Source organism: Daldinia loculata (genome assembly GCF_022478755.1).
Source record: "Daldinia loculata strain CBS 113971 unplaced genomic scaffold F4817scaffold_113, whole genome shotgun sequence".
Taxonomy (NCBI): Eukaryota; Fungi; Ascomycota; class Sordariomycetes; order Xylariales; family Hypoxylaceae; genus Daldinia; species Daldinia loculata.
Window position 1 is genome coordinate 1 of NW_026054967.1, and position 21,546 is coordinate 21,546.

The 21,546-nt window shown below is 47.0% G+C and overlaps 7 protein-coding genes across 7 annotated transcripts; 4 read left to right on the forward strand and 3 right to left on the reverse strand.

The window, feature by feature from the left end:
- Positions 1–1,445: 1,445 nt before the first annotated feature.
- Positions 1,446–2,301, forward strand: F4817DRAFT_362718 (acetyltransferase; the record flags this gene model as incomplete). The annotated part of the gene is made up of 3 exons (XM_049306561.1): positions 1,446–1,726; positions 1,854–2,093; positions 2,289–2,301. 3 exons carry the CDS (start codon positions 1,446–1,448, stop codon positions 2,299–2,301), a joined length of 534 nt encoding a protein of 177 aa, XP_049153581.1.
- A 268-nt stretch (positions 2,302–2,569) lies between these two features.
- On the forward strand, positions 2,570–3,675 carry F4817DRAFT_29090 (uncharacterized protein). Its single transcript, XM_049299672.1, has 2 exons — positions 2,570–3,130; positions 3,348–3,675. The coding sequence occupies exons 1-2, from the start codon at positions 3,042–3,044 to the stop codon at positions 3,550–3,552; spliced, it is 294 nt and encodes a 97-aa protein (XP_049153582.1). The 5' UTR covers positions 2,570–3,041; the 3' UTR covers positions 3,553–3,675.
- F4817DRAFT_29124 (alpha/beta-hydrolase) lies at positions 3,130–5,016 on the forward strand. Its single transcript, XM_049299675.1, has 3 exons — position 3,130; positions 3,348–4,685; positions 4,766–5,016. Exons 2-3 carry the CDS (start codon positions 3,579–3,581, stop codon positions 4,928–4,930), a joined length of 1,272 nt encoding a protein of 423 aa, XP_049153583.1. The 5' UTR covers position 3,130; positions 3,348–3,578; the 3' UTR covers positions 4,931–5,016.
- Positions 5,017–5,062: 46 nt separating this feature from the next.
- On the reverse strand, positions 5,063–6,414 carry F4817DRAFT_354549 (NAD(P)-binding protein). Its single transcript, XM_049305538.1, has 3 exons — positions 6,231–6,414; positions 5,818–6,172; positions 5,063–5,761 (listed from the first exon to the last, which is right to left on the reverse strand). The coding sequence occupies exons 2-3, from the start codon at positions 5,938–5,940 to the stop codon at positions 5,102–5,104; spliced, it is 783 nt and encodes a 260-aa protein (XP_049153584.1). The 5' UTR covers positions 5,941–6,172; positions 6,231–6,414; the 3' UTR covers positions 5,063–5,101.
- Positions 6,415–6,418: 4 nt separating this feature from the next.
- Positions 6,419–8,531, forward strand: F4817DRAFT_354552 (sorbitol dehydrogenase). The gene is made up of 5 exons (XM_049305539.1): positions 6,419–6,722; positions 6,947–7,007; positions 7,080–7,459; positions 7,557–7,977; positions 8,036–8,531. Exons 2-5 carry the CDS (start codon positions 6,954–6,956, stop codon positions 8,333–8,335), a joined length of 1,155 nt encoding a protein of 384 aa, XP_049153585.1. The 5' UTR covers positions 6,419–6,722; positions 6,947–6,953; the 3' UTR covers positions 8,336–8,531.
- A 1,629-nt stretch (positions 8,532–10,160) lies between these two features.
- On the reverse strand, positions 10,161–12,745 carry F4817DRAFT_29175 (HET-domain-containing protein). Its single transcript, XM_049299686.1, has one exon. It carries the CDS (start codon positions 12,341–12,343, stop codon positions 10,259–10,261), a length of 2,085 nt encoding a protein of 694 aa, XP_049153586.1. The 5' UTR covers positions 12,344–12,745; the 3' UTR covers positions 10,161–10,258.
- Positions 12,746–13,146: 401 nt separating this feature from the next.
- Positions 13,147–21,512, reverse strand: F4817DRAFT_363534 (lovastatin nonaketide synthase; the record flags this gene model as incomplete). Its single annotated transcript, XM_049306654.1, has 8 exons — positions 21,049–21,512; positions 20,731–20,999; positions 20,083–20,673; positions 19,984–20,034; positions 15,352–19,929; positions 14,435–15,262; positions 14,059–14,379; positions 13,147–13,995 (listed from the first exon to the last, which is right to left on the reverse strand). Exons 1-8 carry the CDS (start codon positions 21,401–21,403, stop codon positions 13,147–13,149), a joined length of 7,842 nt encoding a protein of 2,613 aa, XP_049153587.1. The 5' UTR covers positions 21,404–21,512.
- Positions 21,513–21,546: the final 34 nt, after the last annotated feature.

Below are 21,546 nucleotides of genomic sequence, written 5' to 3' on the forward strand. Positions count from 1 at the left end.
AAATTTTAAAATATATTACTTAAATATAAACAATTATTAATATAAATATTATATTTAATATTTATATTTTTTTATATAAATTAAATAAGTAAATACTTTTTAGCTAATAATAATTATTTATTAAAAAATGATTTTTAGGTATAAAATAATTTTTATGTCTAATAACCGTTTCTCAAAACCACCCTTTGCCGCTATGGTAGTTAAGAAGTTTCATATTTTTATAGTTGTTTGTGTACTATACTTACCTAGGCACGCTCGACGCCGAACAGATGGAAACGTGTTTGCACCCTAGACGCCTTCGTCCCTTTCCCCCCCGTCAACCCGGTCGGTTTCCGATATCTTCCATTATACCTAGGAAGCGAAGCGATATATGTAGTAGAGAAGATGCAGGAACCAGGGGACCGAGGCTTGTCCACGTCATCTCAAAGGTCGCGTCAATCGAGTCATGTTGAGTCATCTGCCCTTGAATAAAGTGAAAATAGTCTAGAACAAGTTGAATACAGGTACGAAATCGCGATTTCATCCTCAAACGTGGCAGCACCTCGTTATGGTGCATATCTCACGGATTAGACCTAGCAGGTTGATTGGGTAAATATGGACAGACCAAATGAAAGATGAAGGGCAGGGTATGTATGTATGGCCGAGGAATGTGAAAAGGGGAAATCTTTGCTCGAACTTTGGAAAAGAGAGAATTTAAGTTACACAAATACGGACACCCAACGTTTTGTGCATTCTATTGAAATCAGTCGGTTCATTCCCAGCTTCAGTGCTAGATTATTGACCTACCTACCTAGGTACCTAAAGTTTGCAAGCCTTGAACTCAAATGAATGGAATGATGTCAGCAGTCATGATCCAGAGGGTACCTAATGTGCATATGTTGCTGCAGGCCATCTGTAGGTACATAAGGTATGTACCTGTATCTCATTCCCGTACCTGATTTGAGGCTAGCACCCGAGGCTTCTATTATTAGTGCTCTCAAGCTTTTCGTGAGTTACCAGCTGTTCAGCTCCCATGTAGGCTATGCAGCAGTCCCAGCCGGCTATCATTAGGGGTATTGCTAGGGGCTTAGGACCAATCAATTGAGGCTAAGCACCCTGAAAAGTCCCCTAGCTTAGAGCATGTACCTAATCAAGTATCTAATCAGGGGTCTTAGAGGGAATTTCCAGGCTCATCCCAGATTCCGATTTCTTCGTATTCTTCATCGTCGACGGCCTTGTTATTTTACTACCAACCTAACGCCAAGTAAGAAGAGAGAAGTTATCTCCAACCTCCCTTCTTTACCTACCTACGTAGGTATTTATTATCAATCGTTTCTACTCTAGAATCGCACCTATTCGTTTCGACTTCGCTCGTTGTTTATACATTCGTTTTCTACCAACTCGAGACGACACACGGAATACAGACCCGCTGTTCACAATTCACAATTCGCAATTCACAATTCGCAATGGCTGAACAAGGCCTTTTCTCGTCCGACCTCATCTCTCCTAGCGTTTCTGCTGCTCTCCCAGAAGGCTACACGGCCCGCTCCCTGCGATTGTCCGATTACGATGCGGGTTTCCTCGACTGTCTACGTGTTCTGACGACCGTAGGCGAGATTAGCAAAGAGCAGTTTGCCGAAAGATACCAGTGGATGTCATCGCAAGACACGTACTATGTCCTTGTCATCGAGGACACATCGAGGGGGAAGATTGTAGGGACTGGAGCTCTACTTGTAGAAAGGAAATTGTAAGAAGTTCCCTACCCCGCCGCCAATTGGAAATGCACAATTTGGTCGGCGGATAGTCAAGGGCTAGCTAGTTTCCCTTAGGTAATGAAGAGTAACTGCTGATACGATGAATTCCCCCTTCAATAGCATCCATAGCCTTGGCCTAGTCGGCCACATCGAAGATATCGCCGTCGCAAAGGATCAACAAGGCAAGAAGCTCGGCCTTCGTCTAATCCAAGCGCTCGACTTCATCGCGGAGAAGGTCGGCTGCTATAAGACTATCCTCGATTGCAGCGAAGCAAACGAAGGGTTCTACGTAAAATGTGGATTCCGAAGGGCCGGTTTGGAAATGGCCCATTACTATAACAGCGATAAGAGTAAGGCCCAGTGAGAAGAGGACAAGCAACAGTGAGCATAATATATGCACTCGCGCTTGTTCTTTCTCTTGCTCTTGCTCTTGCTCTTGCTCTTGGTACCTCGGCTGACTCCGAGACGTTTGGTAGAGCCGAAGATTTAGGTTAATAAGATGGTCCTCTCGGAAGAAGCCACGAATCACAAAAGGGATAGGATATAATATACTAGAGCAAGGTTATAGAGTTCGGATGCTAACAGACAAACAACGTTCTGCCTTCCGGGAAGGTTGTTTGCTGGATAGAGTATAGAGTCTAAATTTAAAGACAAGTGAAACAAAATATATGAGAGAGAAAGCAGCCAACAGGAGACTTCGATTTCGTCATGGAGTGACGAAGCTTAGTCGACGAAGCTTGACAATCCTACTCCTGCACTAAGCCCTCAATATGGCCTTCTCATTCGGGTTGGTGGGTGGTCCGGTAACGAGCTGGTCGGACGTTATGACATCCACTTGCTGAGTATCGCCGAGACTCGAATTAGCTTCCCGTCCAATCCAAACCGTCCTTGGCATCTTACTGCAATGCGCTCATACGAGTTGACCGGGGCTTACTCAGATACAACAGAGCGGCGTAGGAACGACCAAATACATACACGGGTATATTCCTCTTACTCCACATAGAATATTATATCCAACTACCAGATTCGTTCCAGCTTGTAAGACTGATGGCTATAAAGCTATGCCGTCTCACCTCGCTCGCCCTCCTAGAAAGACTGAACTTCAATAAACGCTGACGGCATATATTTCGATTCGATCTCCTTTGAATTGTTTTTTTACTCATTTCCTCTTTATATCCGCTGTATATTTTAGTATTGGAATTCTCGCTTTCGCTAACCTGTCTACCTGGTCCTGCACAAGACCGGACTCACTCGGATATCCCCATCGGCCCCTCTCCATCTTCCATCTTCCATCTTGTTAAATAAGCAATGTCTTACCCGAGTAACGCGAACATGATTGTTGATCATGACCTTCGCAACGCCCTAATCAGAGCCAATATAGCCCTGCTTCAACGAGAGTAAGTTCTAGCCAAGTCTTCCTCTAATCCCTAGCGGTTCTACTCGAGAAGGCGTAGCTATTTGGTGTCAAGTGACTCTAAACCCCAATTATAGAAACTCAAGACATTCCAAGACGAGAACTCCTATGGAATGTTTCAGCATCCTTCAAGCTCCATGTGCCGCATACTTACATTAAGATACCCTCGAGAAACATAACCAATTAACATGCAAACACAGGGTCCGCGAGAAAAAGGACTGGTATACTAGTCGTCGTGTCGTAGTCCGGAAGCGCAACGGCCGCATCCACCTTTCACGGCTTGGCTCGCGGAAACAGACCGAGTACACTCCGGTAGAATTCGAGGAGGATCCCCAAGATAGCAGCTTCACGCTCATCGACGAGACGTTGTCCTCGCGGTCAGCGAGCTTCAGCTCCAACTACTAACTCCTTCCGCGCCCCTCCCCTGCGCAATGGCGCCAGATGCTATCGCCAAGTCCCGACCCGCGCCGCAACAATGGCTCATGGGTGCGGAGGCTTTCGAGCGTCACATGCCGCATCATGATGGAATCCGTGCGCTGTGGGAGACTAAGTGGCGCGAGCCCTGCCGGCGGTCGGTGTACCCTTTTCACGACGGCGCCTTCGAGGATTTCGAGCCTGTATTTCTAGATCTGATTGCTCGGGACGTTAACGATGGGACTTCGACCGAGTACACGCAAGCATTTATTCCTACGGCACAGGCTCTTGAGCAACGCGGCGATGAGAACGCTGCTCAAGGAAGCGAGGAGGGTAAGAAAGAGGCGTCGCGGTTGTACCTGCGCGCCGCGTGTATCCTACGTATCGCTCGATTTCCGTATATCACAGGCTTCCCGCACGCTAACGATCCCGTCAAGTGGGAGGCCTGGGAGCTACAGAAAGCGATATACCGTAAAGCTGGATCCTTGTGGTCACCATCCCCTCTATCCGAGGTCTCGATCCCACATACGTTCGCTAAGGGACGCGACCGTAACACCATCCCAGCATATGTCCGAGTACCGCCCTCTCTATCCAACGGCAACTCGAAGCACCCCGCAGTCATCCTCTTCACGGGTCTCGATGGCTACCGCCCTGACAACACAGCGCGATGCGACGAGTTCCTCTCGCGCGGGTGGGCCGCTGTCGTGCTCGAGATTCCAGGCACGGCCGATTGCCCGGCAGATCCTGCGGACCCGAACTCGCCGGACCGGCTACTTGATAGCCTGTTCGCGTGGTTAGCCTCTGACGGGCGGTTCGACTTAGGGCGCGTGTTGTGCTGGGGACTAAGCAGCGGAGGATACTACGCAGTGCGGGCGGCACATACGCACCGCGACAAACTACTAGGAGTCGTCGCGCACGGTGCCGGCACGCACCATTTCTTCGCTCGCGAATGGCTTGCCAAGGCTGATGGTCACGAGTACCCGTTTAAGCTTATTCCAGCACTGGCCATGAAGTACGGATACGGCGACGATGTCGAGGCATATCTTGAGGGCTCGCAGGGGAGGTTTTCGCTATTAGAGACGGGGATCCTGGGGATGCCGAGTACGAGGTTACTTCTTGTTAACGTACGCTTGTCTTCTTCTTCTTTTGCTTACACCTTTGATTTCAAATGTTGAATATGAATGTGTGCTAACAGTAGTAATAGGGAACGCACGACGGGCTTATGCCGATTGAGGATTCTATGCTGTTGTTCGAGTATGGGTCGCCTAAGGAGGCGCGTTTCTTCACCGGTGCGTTACATATGGGATATCCCATGGCGAATGCATCAGTATATCCCTGGATGGAACAAGTGATGGCTTCTGCGAAGTGATGAAGTGATGTTATATTATTTGTATTGTGCGTCGTTAGGTGCTTCGATTTGTATTCGGGCGTTCTAGGGTTTTTCAATGTTTATGACTGCTATGATAGTATGACTATTGTAAGAATAAAATATATTAAGGCAATCCATTAAGCATTCTCTTACTATTCGTCACTCCGTTCTCTACCGACCCATCCATCCGCCATCAACAACCAGTGTATGTCCACTCACATACGCGCTCGCCTTGCCAGCTAGAAACACAGCGCTTCCCTTGAAATCATCCGGATCTCCCCAACGCCCAGCCGGAATCCTTGCGCTAATGCTCGCCGCTCTCTCTTGGTCATTGATCAGCGCCGTATTCATATCCGTCGCGATATACCCAGGCGCCACAGCGTTAACATTAATACCCTTCTCCGTCCACGAGTTCGCAAAGGCTTTAGTCATCTGTATTACGGCGCCCTTGCTTGCTGCGTACGCGGGTACATTTAGCCCGCCTTGGAACGAGAGCAGGCTCGCGAAGTTAATTATACTACCGCGACGGCCCGTAACTGGGGAGGGTTCGAGGCCTAGCATATGTGCGCCCGCGTCACGAGTTAATGTGAATACGGTGTCCGCGTTTACGCCCATTACTGCGCGATAGTCGGCGTCGGGGAAGGCTTCGGGTGCATGGCGAATCTGAATGCCCGCGCAGTTTACCAAGATCCGTATCGTATGCCCATCTGCTAGGATTCGCGGGACCAAACCTGCTACGTCTTCTGCGTTCGCGAGATCCGCTGTGTAGATATGGGCTTTACGACCGACGGCTTCGACGGCATCCTTGGTCTCGGTCGACGCAGTAGACCGCTTTGTTGAGATTAGCTTTGATCGAGATGATAGTTACCTCTCTAACAATTACATACTTGGACTAAGATTATATCAGCGCCCGCCTCAGCAAGCCCAACGGCTACGGCCTGTCCAATGCCCCTTGTGCCGCCAGTGATAAGAGCTGTCTCGCCCTTGAGCGAGAATAATGCGTCTGTCATGTTGGGGGATGCTCGGTTGTGCTATCGATTGTACAGAGGAGTTTAAAAGATCATGTCACAGTAAACCTAAACCAAAAATAATTATACTATCCCGTATGCTACTAGTGCTATCCCATCCTCTTGGTAAGTTCGAGGTTGGATATCAGATGAAGAGATTGCCCCTCCAATACGAGCATAGAGACTTTATCGCCTTTCCGTATTCGGAGCTATAATAGATCATCGAAGAGAACATCTACAGTTTATACGTTAGGGCGATCCCTTAATGACACTACTGCTCTACATATTCCTACCTCATTCTAGCTAGATAGCCAATTTGGTTAAACTCAGCGAAGAGCAACTGTGAAAACCAAGTAGACGAATATAGCATTCATGAATTGCCTTGACATATTTTCTCCGGTCTCATGATGTTAGTCGGTGATAACTCGGCCCCTTATAATTCCCCCTCATCTTTCACTTGAGAATGTCTAGGCGGGGTAAATGGAGATGAAGATTGGGGTAAGAAATATTTCCCACGAACACCGTTTGGCCAGAAACGACTATTTCCTCCGAACCGGGTATACTTCGCCGGCTTTGGACAAAACGAAGGCGACTATTGCGGGTTCTCCCCACAGTGGACCGACGATGCACGCTCAGCATGCTCTCTATTACATGGATCAGGGGCACACTACCTGCATATCCTATGTACATGTCTCTTCCGCCGCTAAGGGGTATTCTGTATAGCCATAGTTCTTTCCACGATCACACCGAAGTCATGTAGGCTAGGGTCGGGGTAAGTACCTACTGTAAGTGTATGATTATTTACCTAAGGTACCTAGGGCATGTCAATTTTCAATACTGGTGATGAATACGTAGTTAATGTATTGCTTCACAATTCCTCGCCTTCTCCTATGGTGTTTCTTTGATTGAACCATCTCTAACTGGCTAGAATCCCACAACAATTCGTTAAAAGCCTATTAAGTTTATTTTCTAAGATAATTTTTATGTACTGAACGAAAACGCAACACAGAGGAACAATGACCAGTGATATCAAAGCATCCGTCCTCCATGGAGCGAGAGATCTCCGAGTTGTAAGCTTTATTTTCGGAATAGGCCCGAAGCAAAACACGGGTTCAAAGAATCTCCATTAACGCGTATTACAGGAAGCCCGACAGCTACCCAAACCGGCCTCCGATGAAGTCCAAGTAGCCGTGCAGATGACCGGCCTTTGCGGCTCGGACCTGCACTACTTCCGACATTTTCGGAATGGACCGATCGAGGTGCGTGAGCCGATAACTTTAGGCCACGAGTCAGCTGGTACCGTTGTTGCGGTAGGCGAGGGCTATTCCTCTGCACAATCCATAAAGGTCGGCGACCGCGTCGCCCTCGAAGTCGGTCTGCCCTGTGAGGTCTGCGATCTATGTCGCGGAGGCCGTTACAACATCTGCCGCGGCATGAGCTTCCGCAGCTCCGCCAAGGCTTTCCCGCACGCGCAAGGGACGCTCCAGGATAGGATTAACCACCCGGCAAGATGGTGCCATAAGTATGTTAAAAATACTATAAGATACCTAATTACCGTGATAACTACACTCTTATAACATCGACTCTTATCTAAATTTCTAATATTCTATTCCTTTTAGACTACCAGATACTTTATCCTTAGAGCATGGGGCTCTCGTAGAACCCCTGTCTGTTGCGATACATGCCCGGAATCGTGCCGGACTAAAATCTGGATCAACCGTTCTGATCTTGGGTGCTGGTACCGTAGGTCTGCTTTGCGCGGCCGTTAGCAAAGTAGCCGGAGCCAAGACCGTTGTGATAGCGGATATACTCGAGGACCGCGTCAAGTTCGCTGTCGACAACGGATTCGCCGACGCCGCATTCACGGTACCGATCTCAACTCAGAGACCCGAAACTATCGAAGATAAATTGGCATATGCACAAGATCTAGCTGAGAAGCTGAAGTCACTGAAGGTCAAAGGGGGAGTTGATGTCGTTGGTGACGTAAATGTAACCTTCGAGTGCACAGGTGTTGAGTCGTGCATGCAGGCGGCTATATATGTAAGATTTCTCCTTTTCTGTACGATCTCTTCTATAGCACAGCTAATGAGGATTGAAGGCAACGAAACCCGGGGGCAAGGTGATGATTATTGGTATGGGTATGCCGGTTCAAACGCTACCCATAATGGCTGCGTCTCTCAAGGAAGTTGACTTAGTCGGAGTGTTCCGATACGCCAACGCATATCGCGAAGCCATCGAGCTACTTGCAAGCGGGAACAAAGTGTTGCCTGACGTTCTGAAACTCGTTACTCACCGATTTCGAGGCCTTAGCGATATGCCTGGCGCTTTTGACACGGCCGCTAAAGTAAAAGACGAAAAGGGGGATTTGGTTATCAAGGTCATGGTAGATATGGCGTAGTAGATAACCCTTTTTATTCGGGATAGATTAGCGGAATGCCTTCTAATACATAAGCCCTCGAGAATATGGATCTGCTAAATTGTCAGAGACTGAACCTCATGGAATCCGATGCTGTCTACAATTTGTACTGGTCTATACTCCCGTCCCCTATCAAGGAGCCACCCATTATGAGCATCCTAAAATGGTATTCCTCCCACAGAAACCTATATATGTTTATACGTATATCCTCATCATGCAAAAGTTATACCGAACTCATACAATCATTATCCAAGAAACATTTCAGGATATACTGCGTATAATCCCAAGACAACTAATGAATAGACATGATAATGTCAGACCACATCAATTGAGACGACGCACGCTCCTATTTCGATTAAGTTGGGACCTAGAGCTTCCTCAAAGTGTGACTTCGACTCTTGCAGCCGATATCTTTTATTTTGCACTTGAGGCAGATATCATAATTGTCGTAGTCGCAGTCGCAACAGTCTAAGTGTCATACGAATTAGTCAAGACACGTTCAGTACTTTCATATGAAAAAAACTTACGCCAGTAACAATTCCCTGCTCCGATGGATTTTCTGCATCTGTCACAGCCCAGTTGTCCAACAACTTTTGTACGCGAGCATCCAGACTTCGGTTCTTGGGGTGGATTCGTAAGAGCTACTAACGCAGCTTCTGTCGCCTCGTTTCTTAAGTGTTCTTCTATTATTTTCGCCTCAATCATGCCCGCGTGGTAGGCAGTGGCATCTGCAGCCGCTACTTGTGTGGCAACGATTGCGGTGTTCTCACCTAGAGCGTGTGCCGCAAGTTGTTGGACTTGACCGGCCATACCCTCTGCCGCCTTGCCCGGATCGGTCAATAGGCATTGCGAAGTTTGAAGATCTAATTTGCCATTAAAAGCTCAAGGTGTGGTTATTTGAGAATTTCTGTCGATTCCCTTCTCCATCTTAACCGTACATCCACTTTCGTCTTTATATCGACTTTAGAAATTCATCTGTCGTGTAACGCGCCTCGTTGCACCATACGCATTCAACCTTGGACATAGATCCGAGACGCTCGGGGGTTTGGAAGAAGATATTCGATCGGTGAAGACGGCGATATGGTGATCTTTAAGAGATAATAAAGCTTACGTGTTTTAGCTCTCGGCGGCTGTGTTACTCATAGCCGCTATTTGGATGTGTATGATCTACCAGCTACACCTAAGAATACCTACCTATTTATTAGCGCTACAGGGTCATGATCCTTCCAAATCGTGATCGTAGAGTACAGTCACAAGGCTAGAGAGAAATCTTTGTTGTCCTACTGTCCTCTTCTGTACTCTCTCTTATTTTCCACCCGTTGATCGCTTACCTAGGTAGGCTACAAGCAGGCAAGCAGATATTGCTTTTTATTTAATGACAAATTCAGATCAGCCTCAAAGTTACGAGTGACATGTCATAGACCTGGTAAGCAGTGCTAGACACGTAATAGCTGATGGGATACATAAACCAAAGATTACTCCTGTTTCTAACTATGTTAGCATTGAAACATGCACACAGGATGACTACTAGGGAGTTATCACAAGGGAATTTATAGAATATGAGCAAAATTATTAGTTATTAGAGGGTAACACACAGATGTCTCACGTATCCACGAACTATCGTTCTAAGATCGTAGAATCTATCAACCACGAGTTATAGACGAGTTATAGGGTACTTCGTATCTACTTCGCTTTTTCGATGTAGCTGTTTAGTATAGTCGAATAATCCAATCATAATTCACATGTAACGTTTTTTGCTGTCGTATCATAGTCAGATATTGGCCACTGCGGATATCATAAAAAGTAAGGGGTATGTTAATGATACGATTGACAAATAGGTTATCTTCCTTAAACCACTGCTTACCACGCTATAACTAAGTGATCTACCAACTATATAGGCGTAACTCACTTTATAATTACGGAACGATAATTAATTCCATCTAGCCTCAAAGCTTCTCCTTCCATAAAACCGTGAACATATCCCTCTCCTAACAATATCTTCCCTGCCGATGTGCCATCATCACCCCTCAACATGTGGAACAAGCTCGCCCCCTTTAATAGCCACACCTCATCCCCTGTTCGAGTCGAATGTGGCGACAATCCTAGAAAGCCCTTGCGACTACGAAACAAGGCTTTGCCTTTTTGGCCCCAATGTGTAGGGGAGATCATAGTCCGATATGTGCAATTAGAGCGTAGATCCGTCAGCATTTTGATACAACCATCGAGATCTCCTAAAACATTACTCAATATGTCATTAAACTCTCCGACGGTCGGGACTGAGGGGTGCGGGCATCTTGATTCTATTCCCCCCAAAACCACGATAAGCCTTGTTAGTAACTCTTTATTTCCGGTCCCAAGTGCATCTAGAGCGATTCCTATGAGACCAGCTTTGACGAATTGGGCGAAGTCTCTTGCTGTTTCTTCTGGTGCAGGAAACGCCGTGTCTGTTCTTCCAGCAATGAGAGTCCGCCAGAGTACCTCAACCGGCGACTGTCCATTTGCGTATGTATGCGGTAAGTTAAGACAAACTTCTAAGAGGGAGAGGAGACCCGACTCGAAGAGGATAATCTCTTCCACGGTATCTAGGAGGTACCCCTGGGTCTCTAACTCATGGCCTGCCGAATCCATGTGTAGGTAGATGTCAGAGAATGTGGGCACTGTCGACGACAAGTTACCAGCGTGGAACTTCCTACCCTGGTGCATATCAAGCAAAGACTCTACGGATGCAACAGCTCCGGGGACGTGAAAGTGTGGCATCCAAGATGGTAAGTCGGACTGTACCCGACAGCTGAGATCAGAAACATATGAAAGCATGTCCAGGGATCGTGTCTTCCACAGTAATAGCTGTGCAGTACGTAGCATAACTTCCGCTGTCTGAAGAGAGTAGTCCGCCTTAAGCCATATAGGCTTGACGTTTACCTTAGCCGCATATGAATTAACAAATGCGGATAACGCAAATACCCTGTCACGGGGATCTGTTGCTTCCAAGAAAGCGGATGAAAGGAGGTAGCTCTGTGCAAAATCATACAGCTTTCCTTCAGGGCTTAGGAGACTGAACTTTGGGTCGTCGTTCAAGTACTCGCTTCCCGATAAGCGAATCTCACGATGGAATGTGAAAGTACGTGCAATCCTCGCCGTATCTCGTTCAAGCCCATGAAAGTTCATCCCATGCCACTGTGCGCCGAAGACGAAGCCGACGAAACTATCCAATTCCTTCCAGTTGAAGCGTAGGGGACCACAGCAGATCAAATGCGACTGGTTGAATACCATCTCTTGCACGATCCAAATGCGGCCAAACCACCTTCGAGACAGAAATCTCACGAGCGTGGTCCATGAATCCATGCTTCTTGGCGTGAGATGATATTTTTCATGTAGCTTCTCGTCGTCGTACAAGTTGACTACTCCCGCTCCTATCCCGCGATCAGGATTCGCCGAGATCAAGTCCGATGCAATATTTCTAAGGGCAGGCGTGTACTCAGACAAGAGTGAATAGGCTTCGTGCGCGTCCCCATCGTCCTTCCCCAGCCACACAACAACATTAGCGGCGTTGAAGTAGATACTAGTCATGAGGGTAACCTGCTCAGCTCGTTCCACGAGGTCGCTTTGGTTAATACAGACAGCGTCTACCCAGAAGAGTGGCGGGGCAATATCCGACTCCAAGTAAACATGCCGAAGGGCGTCGTTCAAGTTTATACCAATCGGCATACGTCGGCCGCTGCAAACTATCGCGTGCGAATAGTCATCTTTGAAGTTATCGAGTATCGGATGACCCCATGTGTAAGATAAGGCTGAGTATTGAGACTTAGCATCTTGAACCTGATGAACCTCAAAATCGAATACAAGGAGCTGTTCAGGAGTCTCCGCTGATTTCTCTGTTCCCCTATACCGTAGGAAACGGGCACTCTTAGCAGGTAGATTTTGATAGACTTGGCCCAACTGTGGCCCTTCTTTGAGTGATACATATGGGTTGATCGACGCGAGGGGATCCATACTGACCCAGACACCAAGTAGTTTTGATGAAGACGAGGAAGTAATTAAAGTGGAAATATTGCCATTAAGTACCAGCGTACTAAGGCCTAACCTAAATCTATGCAGCTTCAAAAAATAACAAAGACAATTGAAAGGACCTCTTATGTGACCTAGGTATGCAGCTACAAATTCCCGCGTTTGAGGCTGTCGTCAATCTTGTAAACGATGTGATCTTACCTTAGTTAGGTACCTAAGGTATAAGGTTCCTTGGCCTGTACGGTCAACCTTTTAGTGGCTTACGTACCTACCTGTAGGTAGGTAGGTACTATTATCAGTCTGTTTTTCCCACCTACTTGGGTAGGAAAGCCGTTTCTTTTTGTCACTCTCAATCAAATTATGGCACCCCGCGATGAAACCGAAACAAAAAGCTCCCACCATTTATAACTGGCAATCCTCAGACCAAATAAGAAGTTGATGAATTACAGACCTTAATGTTTAGTTAGTGTATTAACTGAGCGAAGTTCTAAGATAAGTACCTACACTACACCAACATGTACATAGGCTAAACTCCGGTTGTACTTTCTATGTCCCGCGGTACCTATCTGATAGATAACCGTGTCCCGTGCTTCATTCATTAAGAAAGTGTCAAACAATCGGTACGCACGATTAGGTGATGATTCAAGGCAATATTGATGTAATTACTGATGATCTTATTGTATGTTGTTGTCAGTGTGTGAGATCGTGAGGACGCGTGGAACGCGAGTAATTACAGGGGAATCAGAGATTTCAGGTCACCTGACAGTGCTGACTAATCTGACAGAAAGTTATTTTGTGTCAAACCGTACCATAAACTTACTTCCTTTTACCGCTTCTCTTGCTACTGCTTCCAAGGTTTGGTTTCCTAGCATAAGGAATACCTGTATATCCGCTCCTATCTCCTTTGAAAACCAGTTTTTCAAGTCAATCGCCACCAACGAGTCGATACCATATGTATGGATTGGTTTTGTTGGATCAACGTCTTCCTCTTGCAGGCCCAGAGTATGCGCGATCTTGGCCTGTAACCACCCCGTCACCATTACTGAGGCCTCCTCTCTCGACGTGGCCTCTTTCAGGACCGCAGCATAGCTGATGGTTGCTTGCTGGCCCGATGATTGCAAACTGCCCGAATCTAGGCTGAACAGCTGCTGGAATAATGGCCTGTGAATGGCATGATGAATATCTATGCCCTTTGCACGTACTGCGCTAGGTGTCTCAAGCCCGACCAGAATTTGTGCTTTATCATGTGATAATATCGGCAGCGCGGAGTCGCAGTAATAGTCTAACAGGGCAACCAGTTCTCCCTGGTTAATATCCATAAGATGTCCGATGCGACGCATACTAGCAAGTAGGTCAGCATTTTCTGCGACAATGCCTTCGGTGGCCATTAGCCCTAAGTCGATGGATATTGCTTTCTCGCCGAGAGAAATGCGGTAGTGAGCGAGCGCGTCTTTGAATGTGTTGCCGGCCGCATAATTGGCTTGTGCACGTCCTCCCAAAATACCATTCAAGGAAGCAAGGAGTACGAAGAAGTCGAGGCCAGAAGGGAGTACAGAATGCAGATTCCAGGAACCCTTCGCTTTAGAATTTGTGCCAACGATCCAATCATGATACGTCATGTTAGGGAAAAGGTTATCCTAGAATGGAATTGTTTTTTTAGTAGGTACCCTAACAATAAATTTTGAGCGAGGAATACACACCCTGAGAGCTACCGTAGCTTGAATGCAGCCCCGGATTGGAGGCATGGTCTTTTCCAAAGTCTTAAGGACATGCCTAAGTGTAACCAGGTCGCTGATATCGACGGCGGGCGTCACGACACATATGTGCCTCCCCTCAAGGTATCTGATAAGATCTTTGGCTGCCTGCGATTTTACGCCGGATCGTGAGAGGAGAATGAGATTTCGTGCTCCGCGGTCAACCATCCACCGTGCAATACTCCTCCCAAGTCCACCCAACCCTCCACTAATAACGTAAGTGGCATCGGGATAGAGCTTGCACCGGGGAATTGTCTTGACATTGGCCTAAGAACAAAAGATTAATGCTAATTATTTACTCGAGCAGCATCTCTCAACTTACCATAACAATAGTATCCGAATTAAGCTCGATAATATTTTTACCCAGCGCATCTGAGACTTGGAACTGACGGAAGGCTTTTCCGGCGTCGGCTGCTGAGAAACTTCGAATTGGCTGTGGTGGTCGAAGTCGTTCATCAAACGCTTTTTTCATTGCCCGTTGAAAGATATCGTGAGCTAGGGTCGGCCTCTCCTGCAGTAGGCTAATCATATTGACTGATGACCTTGACGTATTCAAGGGCATAACAATACCGGAGGATCCGTTCAATGAACTGGTATCAACAAGTCGACCGGAAGGTGACAGACATGGTACTAAATCCACAGTCTCGCCTGCGCCGTTTGCCGAGAGCGCCCCAACAATAGCGTCGACTCCCTGTCCTTGAGTACACCGGTTTATCTCAAGTACAATTGTAGCGTCGCTAGCACAGAAAATATCCGCTTCCGGAATTTGAAATTCGTCGTAGATGAACTTCCTCCCAAACATGGAGCTGGTAGTGGCAAGCACACGTGCGCCTAGTTTTTTTGCCGTCTGAATCATCATCTGTCCCACACAACTCGCCCCTTGATGAATGAGCACAGTCTGACCACTCTGTAAATTTGCTAGGTTGACAATGGCTTGGTAAGATACCCACAGTGCAGTAGGCAATGATGCTGCCTCGGCGAAACTCATATGTGACGGAATAGCGACAATAGCGCCTGCTTTGCCTCTGATGATAGACCGTGCTGAAGCCGTCGAAATGAGGCAGACCCGGTCGCCGGTCTGAAATCCGGATTTACTTCCAGCCTCCATAACCAATCCAGCACACTCAGTGCCTATTTCAGCTTCGTTAAGCTGGCCATTGACTATTAGATAGTCTCTGAATGTTAACCCTATGGCCCGTACTTGCACCATAACCTCGTCATCATCTAAAGGCTGTTTACCTGAGGCTTCCTGTTCTTCGCTTTCAAGCCACTGGATCGAATCCAGACGGCCAAGCTCACCTTTGCAAAGTTGAACATTTTTTTAACAGTCAGTTGGCACTCTTGCACTTGCCATGGTAGGTTTGCCTGTTGAACAATAGTATCCATCTCGACATTTTCTGAAATGCGGCATATCTGGAGAGTATTATGAGTAGCAACGTAATTAGTTTCGACCTTCTCCACTGGCAAGCTACGAAGGTATCCCACGATCTTGTAGATTGTTTCAGTCGCCTGGGTAACATCAAACTCGAAATCTTCGAAACATAGTGTAACAAATTTATAGTCTGAATCTTCAGACATTAGGGTGCGACCCAGCCCATGGGCAAGGTGATGTCTGGGTTCAATTCCTCCAGGTGGCAGTGCTTTGGCGACCCATAGGACTGTTTTGGACCGTACCAAAATGGTTTGAAAGCTAGCATAATCTATTTCCGAGATCCCCTCAAGGAAGGTCGCGTCTATTTCTTCAAGGAATATTGTCAAAGCGGACTCGGGAATTTTCGCTTCAGCAAGTTGCGCCAGAGAGTATCGTTTCCATAAGAGACGTTCACTTCTAGATAGCCCATTCTCGAGGGTCCTTGCCATCAGGGATTGAGCCTCTACATGGTTGTTCACAACAAGATTCACCTCACACAGAGGCTGCTTTATTTCGTCGTTCTGGCTCTCAGCAGTCGAGATGATAATACTGCTATCTCGACTGTATGGTTCTTCCTGTCCTGGGATGTCCAAATCTACACCGGAAAATCCTCCTTGCTTCAAGAGCATGTCCCACTGCTCAACTGTCAAGCATGGGCTGTATGGTGACCGAGGCTCGTAGTCAAGCGGGTCCCACCAACCCTTCAAGAGGCCAAATGCAAAGCCGACAGGGATCGCATCTGGACGTGTCGTCTCAAAGAGAAGCAGCTTGCCGCCAGTTTTGAGGAGTTTTCGAATGTTTTGAATCGATTCAGCAAGTTTGTTCGTTGCGTGGAGTACGTGTGAAGCAATCACTAAATCGTAGCTACCAGGCTCATAATTTTGCGAAATTGGATCCTTCGAGATATCGCAGATCCGAAAATTCATGTTTGGGTAGTGGAACTTTTCCCTGGCTTGATTGAAAAACCCTGGCGAAATATCTGTATAGTCATACTTTGCCCATTTGTTCACGCCGTTGCTGCTCATTGATTCTAGTAGGCACATCGTTTGACCTCCCGTCCCCGCACCAACCTCCAGAATATTCATCCTCGCGTTCTTGAAACATAAGAGGTCGACGTACTGGGAGGCAGGATAGGCATGATGGTGGTTGGATAACATTTTTTCGTAGTATTTGTTGGCTAGTCCTTCTCGAAACATAAAGTCAAGAGGGTCAACCTTGCCATAGAGCATCTGAATGACTTGTCGGCCGATCTGAATAAAAAAGAAGCCATCTATCCCCGAATTTTCTATTTGCTGGTTGAGTTGATCTTGGGCTTCGCGGTCATTCAGAAGTTGCAAAACCGATTCGTATGTTACTAACGACTTGCCCGTATGAAGCCGACGTTGTTGGTACCGCATCCAGTCGACGTATGAGTCCAGATGTCGCTCCAACACCATATTTTTATCCTGGCTGACTTTTGCAAGCGTCTGCTCTATGAAACACAATATGGCGAGTATCAGTGAGCGATATGACTTCACCGCATCATCTTCTTGCTTAGGTCTATCTCGGGTACAATATGCTAGAATTTGCTCGCGAGTCATCATATCGTGATCTGGTTTCCAGATCAACCTTGCACACAGCCTACGCGGCTGCATAGCTTGGCTTTGACTAGATGATCCTACGCTGATGAAAGATGTTTCCAATCCTTCCATATAGATAAGTGGATTGCTCTCATTCATGGCAGATGCAAGCACATCGGCGTAGCCACCACGATAGCCAAAAAACTTACACCTGGCGGCAACTGCAATATTCCCTTGGTGTAGATCTTCGGTACAACAATCGATCCATATTGTAGAAACGTAGACCGGCACCATCGTAGGTAAGTCCCCCCGCCGTTGTGCTAGGAGGGCTAGTAGCAAAGGTTGTGCGAGGGCATCTAGAGTTGTAGGATGAACAGCAAAAGATGGGGTAGTCTTGCTTATATTCTTCGACTTCCATGACTCAGTGTCGACTTCAGCCGTAACTTCACCTCCGATGCCTAGCCTCAAACGACGAAGATTTTGGAACGTCGGCCCATATTGGACTTCAATACCGGCGGGCATTTCGTAAGGGTCTACTTCGGCTCCTCCACAGGCCATTTTAATATTCCTGACCCAGTCACTCGGCATGCCATTGCGTTTCCATGGTCCGGAGGAGATGACTCGACTTCGGTCTTCTGCGTCAAGAACGGCTCGAATTTTTCCGTTGCAGCATTCTATGTAACTGCCATTTTCTTGGACGAAAAGTCGAAATACAGACCATATTGTGGAACTGCCTTGGAGCGGCCGTGATATTGTTAATTGAGTTTCAATACTGGCTACCTCTTGAGGCAGGCTAATGGCGTGTAAAAAATTAACCTTTTTTACATAGATTCCGTGGAGTGGGCCATCAATGAGTTGTCGGAGGCCTTCGACTGCCATGGCTATCATGCCGGCTGCGGGAAATACTATCATGCCTCCAATTTTATGGTCTTCAAGCCAAGGAAGCTCGTCCAGCCTGATAATGTTACGCCACTGGGCCATATCAGGATTCCAGTCTAAGCTGCGAGATCCGAGTAGTTCATGCCGGGGAGCTCCTCTAAATCGAAAGTTTCGACTTAGAGAACTTTCCCGCCAGTAAATCAGGGAATGGTTGAACGTATATCGAGGCAAACCAGGGGTTAGGGGCCTAGGGCATTCCTCAAGCCCGTTTACGCTTAGTAAATCCACGGGATATCCAGCGCAGTACATACCGCCTGCCATCTTTAGTAGAGAAATAACGGCATCCTCGCCACGAATAAGTGAGGATATATACGTTGGTTTCCTTACACCGATAAAAGCCTGTATGTTCTCGCGTATAGAACTGCGGAGAGCGTGATGTGGTCCAATTTCGAGAACATGTGTCACGTCCGTATAATCCAAGGCTATCCGTTCTCCTAGCCGCTTGCGCGGTTTTCGATTAATCATAGTAAGAAGCTTGGAAAATGCGGCCTCAAAATCAACAGGCGATGTCAAATTACGAACCCAATACTCAGCCGAGATGAGTTCTGTCGCCGTCGCTAGATCTCCTGATACTGAAGAAATCATAGGAACAAACCCAGAGCTCCGGCCAGCATCAAGATCCTTAATAACATGAGTATATTCATTCTTGACTCCGTTCATGAAGTGGGAGTGATATGCCATTGGGATTGGTAGAGTTCGCGCAAAGAAACCATCGTCTTTAAGCCATTCTTTGAGGACAGCGAGCTGTTGAGCGTTTCCGGTCAATGTAACGTTTTTAGGGCTGTTCATACAGCCAATCTCAACATCCAACCTTCCATCAAGGCTATTCAAGCGGTCAATATATTGTTGCACATCATGTTTCGCCATGCCCACTGCCATCATACCGAGGCCTTGTACTCTGGCGACCAGGTGAGACGATAGCTGACCCCTGTAGTAAGCTACTCTTACAGCAGATGATTTTGATAAAGCACCCGATGAATATGCAGCGGCAATTTCCCCCGAGGAATGGCCTATAACGAGTTTGGGAATAACGCCTAAGCTTTGCAACAGATCCACGAGAGCAATCTGTAGGCATGTGATTAGAGGTTGGCTGTACTCTGGAGAGTCGATTGGTATGCCATCCTGCCTGCAATTGACTATATCAAGGAGGGACCATTGGCAGCCTAGCTGTTTCAAATACTCTTCGCAGTTCTCAAGACTACCTCGGTAAACCGGATAGGCAAGAAGTTGGCGGCCCATACCCAGGTACTGAGACCCTTGTCCCGTGAAGACGAAGATAACTTGGGGGTTATTTGTTGAACCCTTTATCGGCTCGGGCGATTCGATTTCTTTAGACGAGATAAACTTTTCCGGGTCGATAACCGCAAAGCTTCTCCAAGTAAAGTGACTTCTTCTGACAACTAAGTTATAAGCCACATTATCCAACTCAACTGTATCCTTGTCTAGATACTCATGATAGGCTCTAGATAGCCTTTCTAACCCTTGGCGGTCAGGAGCGGACCAAACCAGAAGTTTAGGGATTATTATTCCAAGGCTATCCAGTATGTCGCCGTTTCTAAGTGTGTCTCTTCCCAGAGTAGAAGGCTCTAGCTTTGCCGAGATTTCCTCCCTTTCTCTATCGTAGCCATTTGCCTCAACATCATTGAAGATAAAGCCTGACATATCAGAAGCCACACCACGAGCATTATTCGTAATGTCCTCCCCATTGTATGGTAGCTTACTGAGATGTTGAGGTAATTCATTTGCTAGTATTCGACCGTTCAACATAACACGGTTTGATGCTTGCTTAGTAGTAAGTTGCCTATAATGAGTTCGATGATCTCCTCGAAGACCCCTAAGCCTCAGATAGTTATAAGCATCGTCGAGGATAGCAACCGCATTAGTTCCACCGAAGCCGAACGAATTTACCTGCCGTAGAAGAAGACTCAGTAATAATATCAATTAAACATAATAATGACTTACGCAAGCCCGACGGATGTCGACCAATGGCCAAGCAGTGGGAACTGTTGGAAACTACAAATTTTAGCTCTTCTGACTGATCCCCAGTATCTGCTAACTTACTGCTAGATGTAGGCGCTTTGAGTCTATCCGCTTATTAAGAGTTTTAAACCCTGCGATTGGGGGTATCACTCCATATTCTAGTACCAGTATCGTCTTAATGATACCAGCCAAGCCACTGCAGCCCTCAAGATGACCAATATTTGCCTTGACAGCGCCAATATATAACGGATCATGTGAGTTCCTATATTCCCTAAACGCTTCTCCAATAGCATTTCCTTCAATAGGGTCGCCAACTGCGGTACCTGTAGCATGTGCTTCAAAGAATCGGGTGGGTTCCATGTCAATGCAGGCTTGTTGGTAGGTCCTCGTGATAAGATTGATTTGCGCAACCTGGCTTGGTTGGGTGATGCTCGGAGTCTTGCCGTCCTGGTTGGATCCAGTGTTACGAATCACGGCGCGAATGGTATTTCCATCTCTCAAAGCATCATCTAGTCTTTTTACCACAACCATAGCAATGCCTTCGCCACGTGCGTAGCCATTGGCGCGCTCATCAAAGCTCCAGCAGCGGCTATCACTGGACAGAAAATTGAAATCCGACATGATCTTCATAAAGTTGGGGTGGTAAACTAGATTAGCTCCCCCGACAAGGGCCTATGCGAGGTATTAACAGTGGGTTTGATAGCCAAATATAATTTGCCGAGGACTTACCATGGACGAATTCCCAAGGCGCAACTCTTGACATGCAAGGTGAAGAGCGATTAGACTACTAGAACAGGCTGAGTCCAAGTTCATGGATGTCCCTTTAAAATCGAAGAACCAGCTTATACGATTCGCCAACATTGCGGGCGAGATGCCCATTGCGGCGTGTCTCTGTTCCGCGTCATAATCCTGTTGCAAGATACTTAGATAGTCGTTCGTAAAGCAACCTGTGTATACTGATGTATCCGAACCAGTACATCTTTCAATAGGGATACCAGCTGATCAAGTGTCAGATTTATACTATAGCCTGGATCTAATCTTACTTACCGTCCTCTATAGCGTGATATGCGATCTCAAGCATTCGCCGGTGTTGGGGATCCATACATGCCGCTTCCCCTGGCGTTATGGAAAAGAAAGGGGCATCAAAAGTCCCAAGGCCTTCTTTGACAAAATGTCCACCACGGAGAGGTAGTGTACTTGGACGGTTTCCGTCTGGGTGGTAGAAGGCATCTATATTTAGACGATCTGGAGGAAACTCTGAACTTGTAGACCTCCCTTCACGGATAATTTCCCAAAAGCTTTCAACCGAAGTGGCCTCTTGGGGAAACTCAAAAGCCATCCCGACAACAGCCAGAGGAACTAGCTTGTCATCTTCAAAAGGCTCGGGTGTCACAGTTGTCATGTTGAACGATGGGTAAAATAACACCAGAAAATATGAAATTTAATGTGGTACTCGCGCGGGGGAAACAATTCGGATGAACTAGATGTCACAGAGAAAGACCTTCTCGACGAGCGTTTCGTTCTTATCAATATCCCTATGGCGGC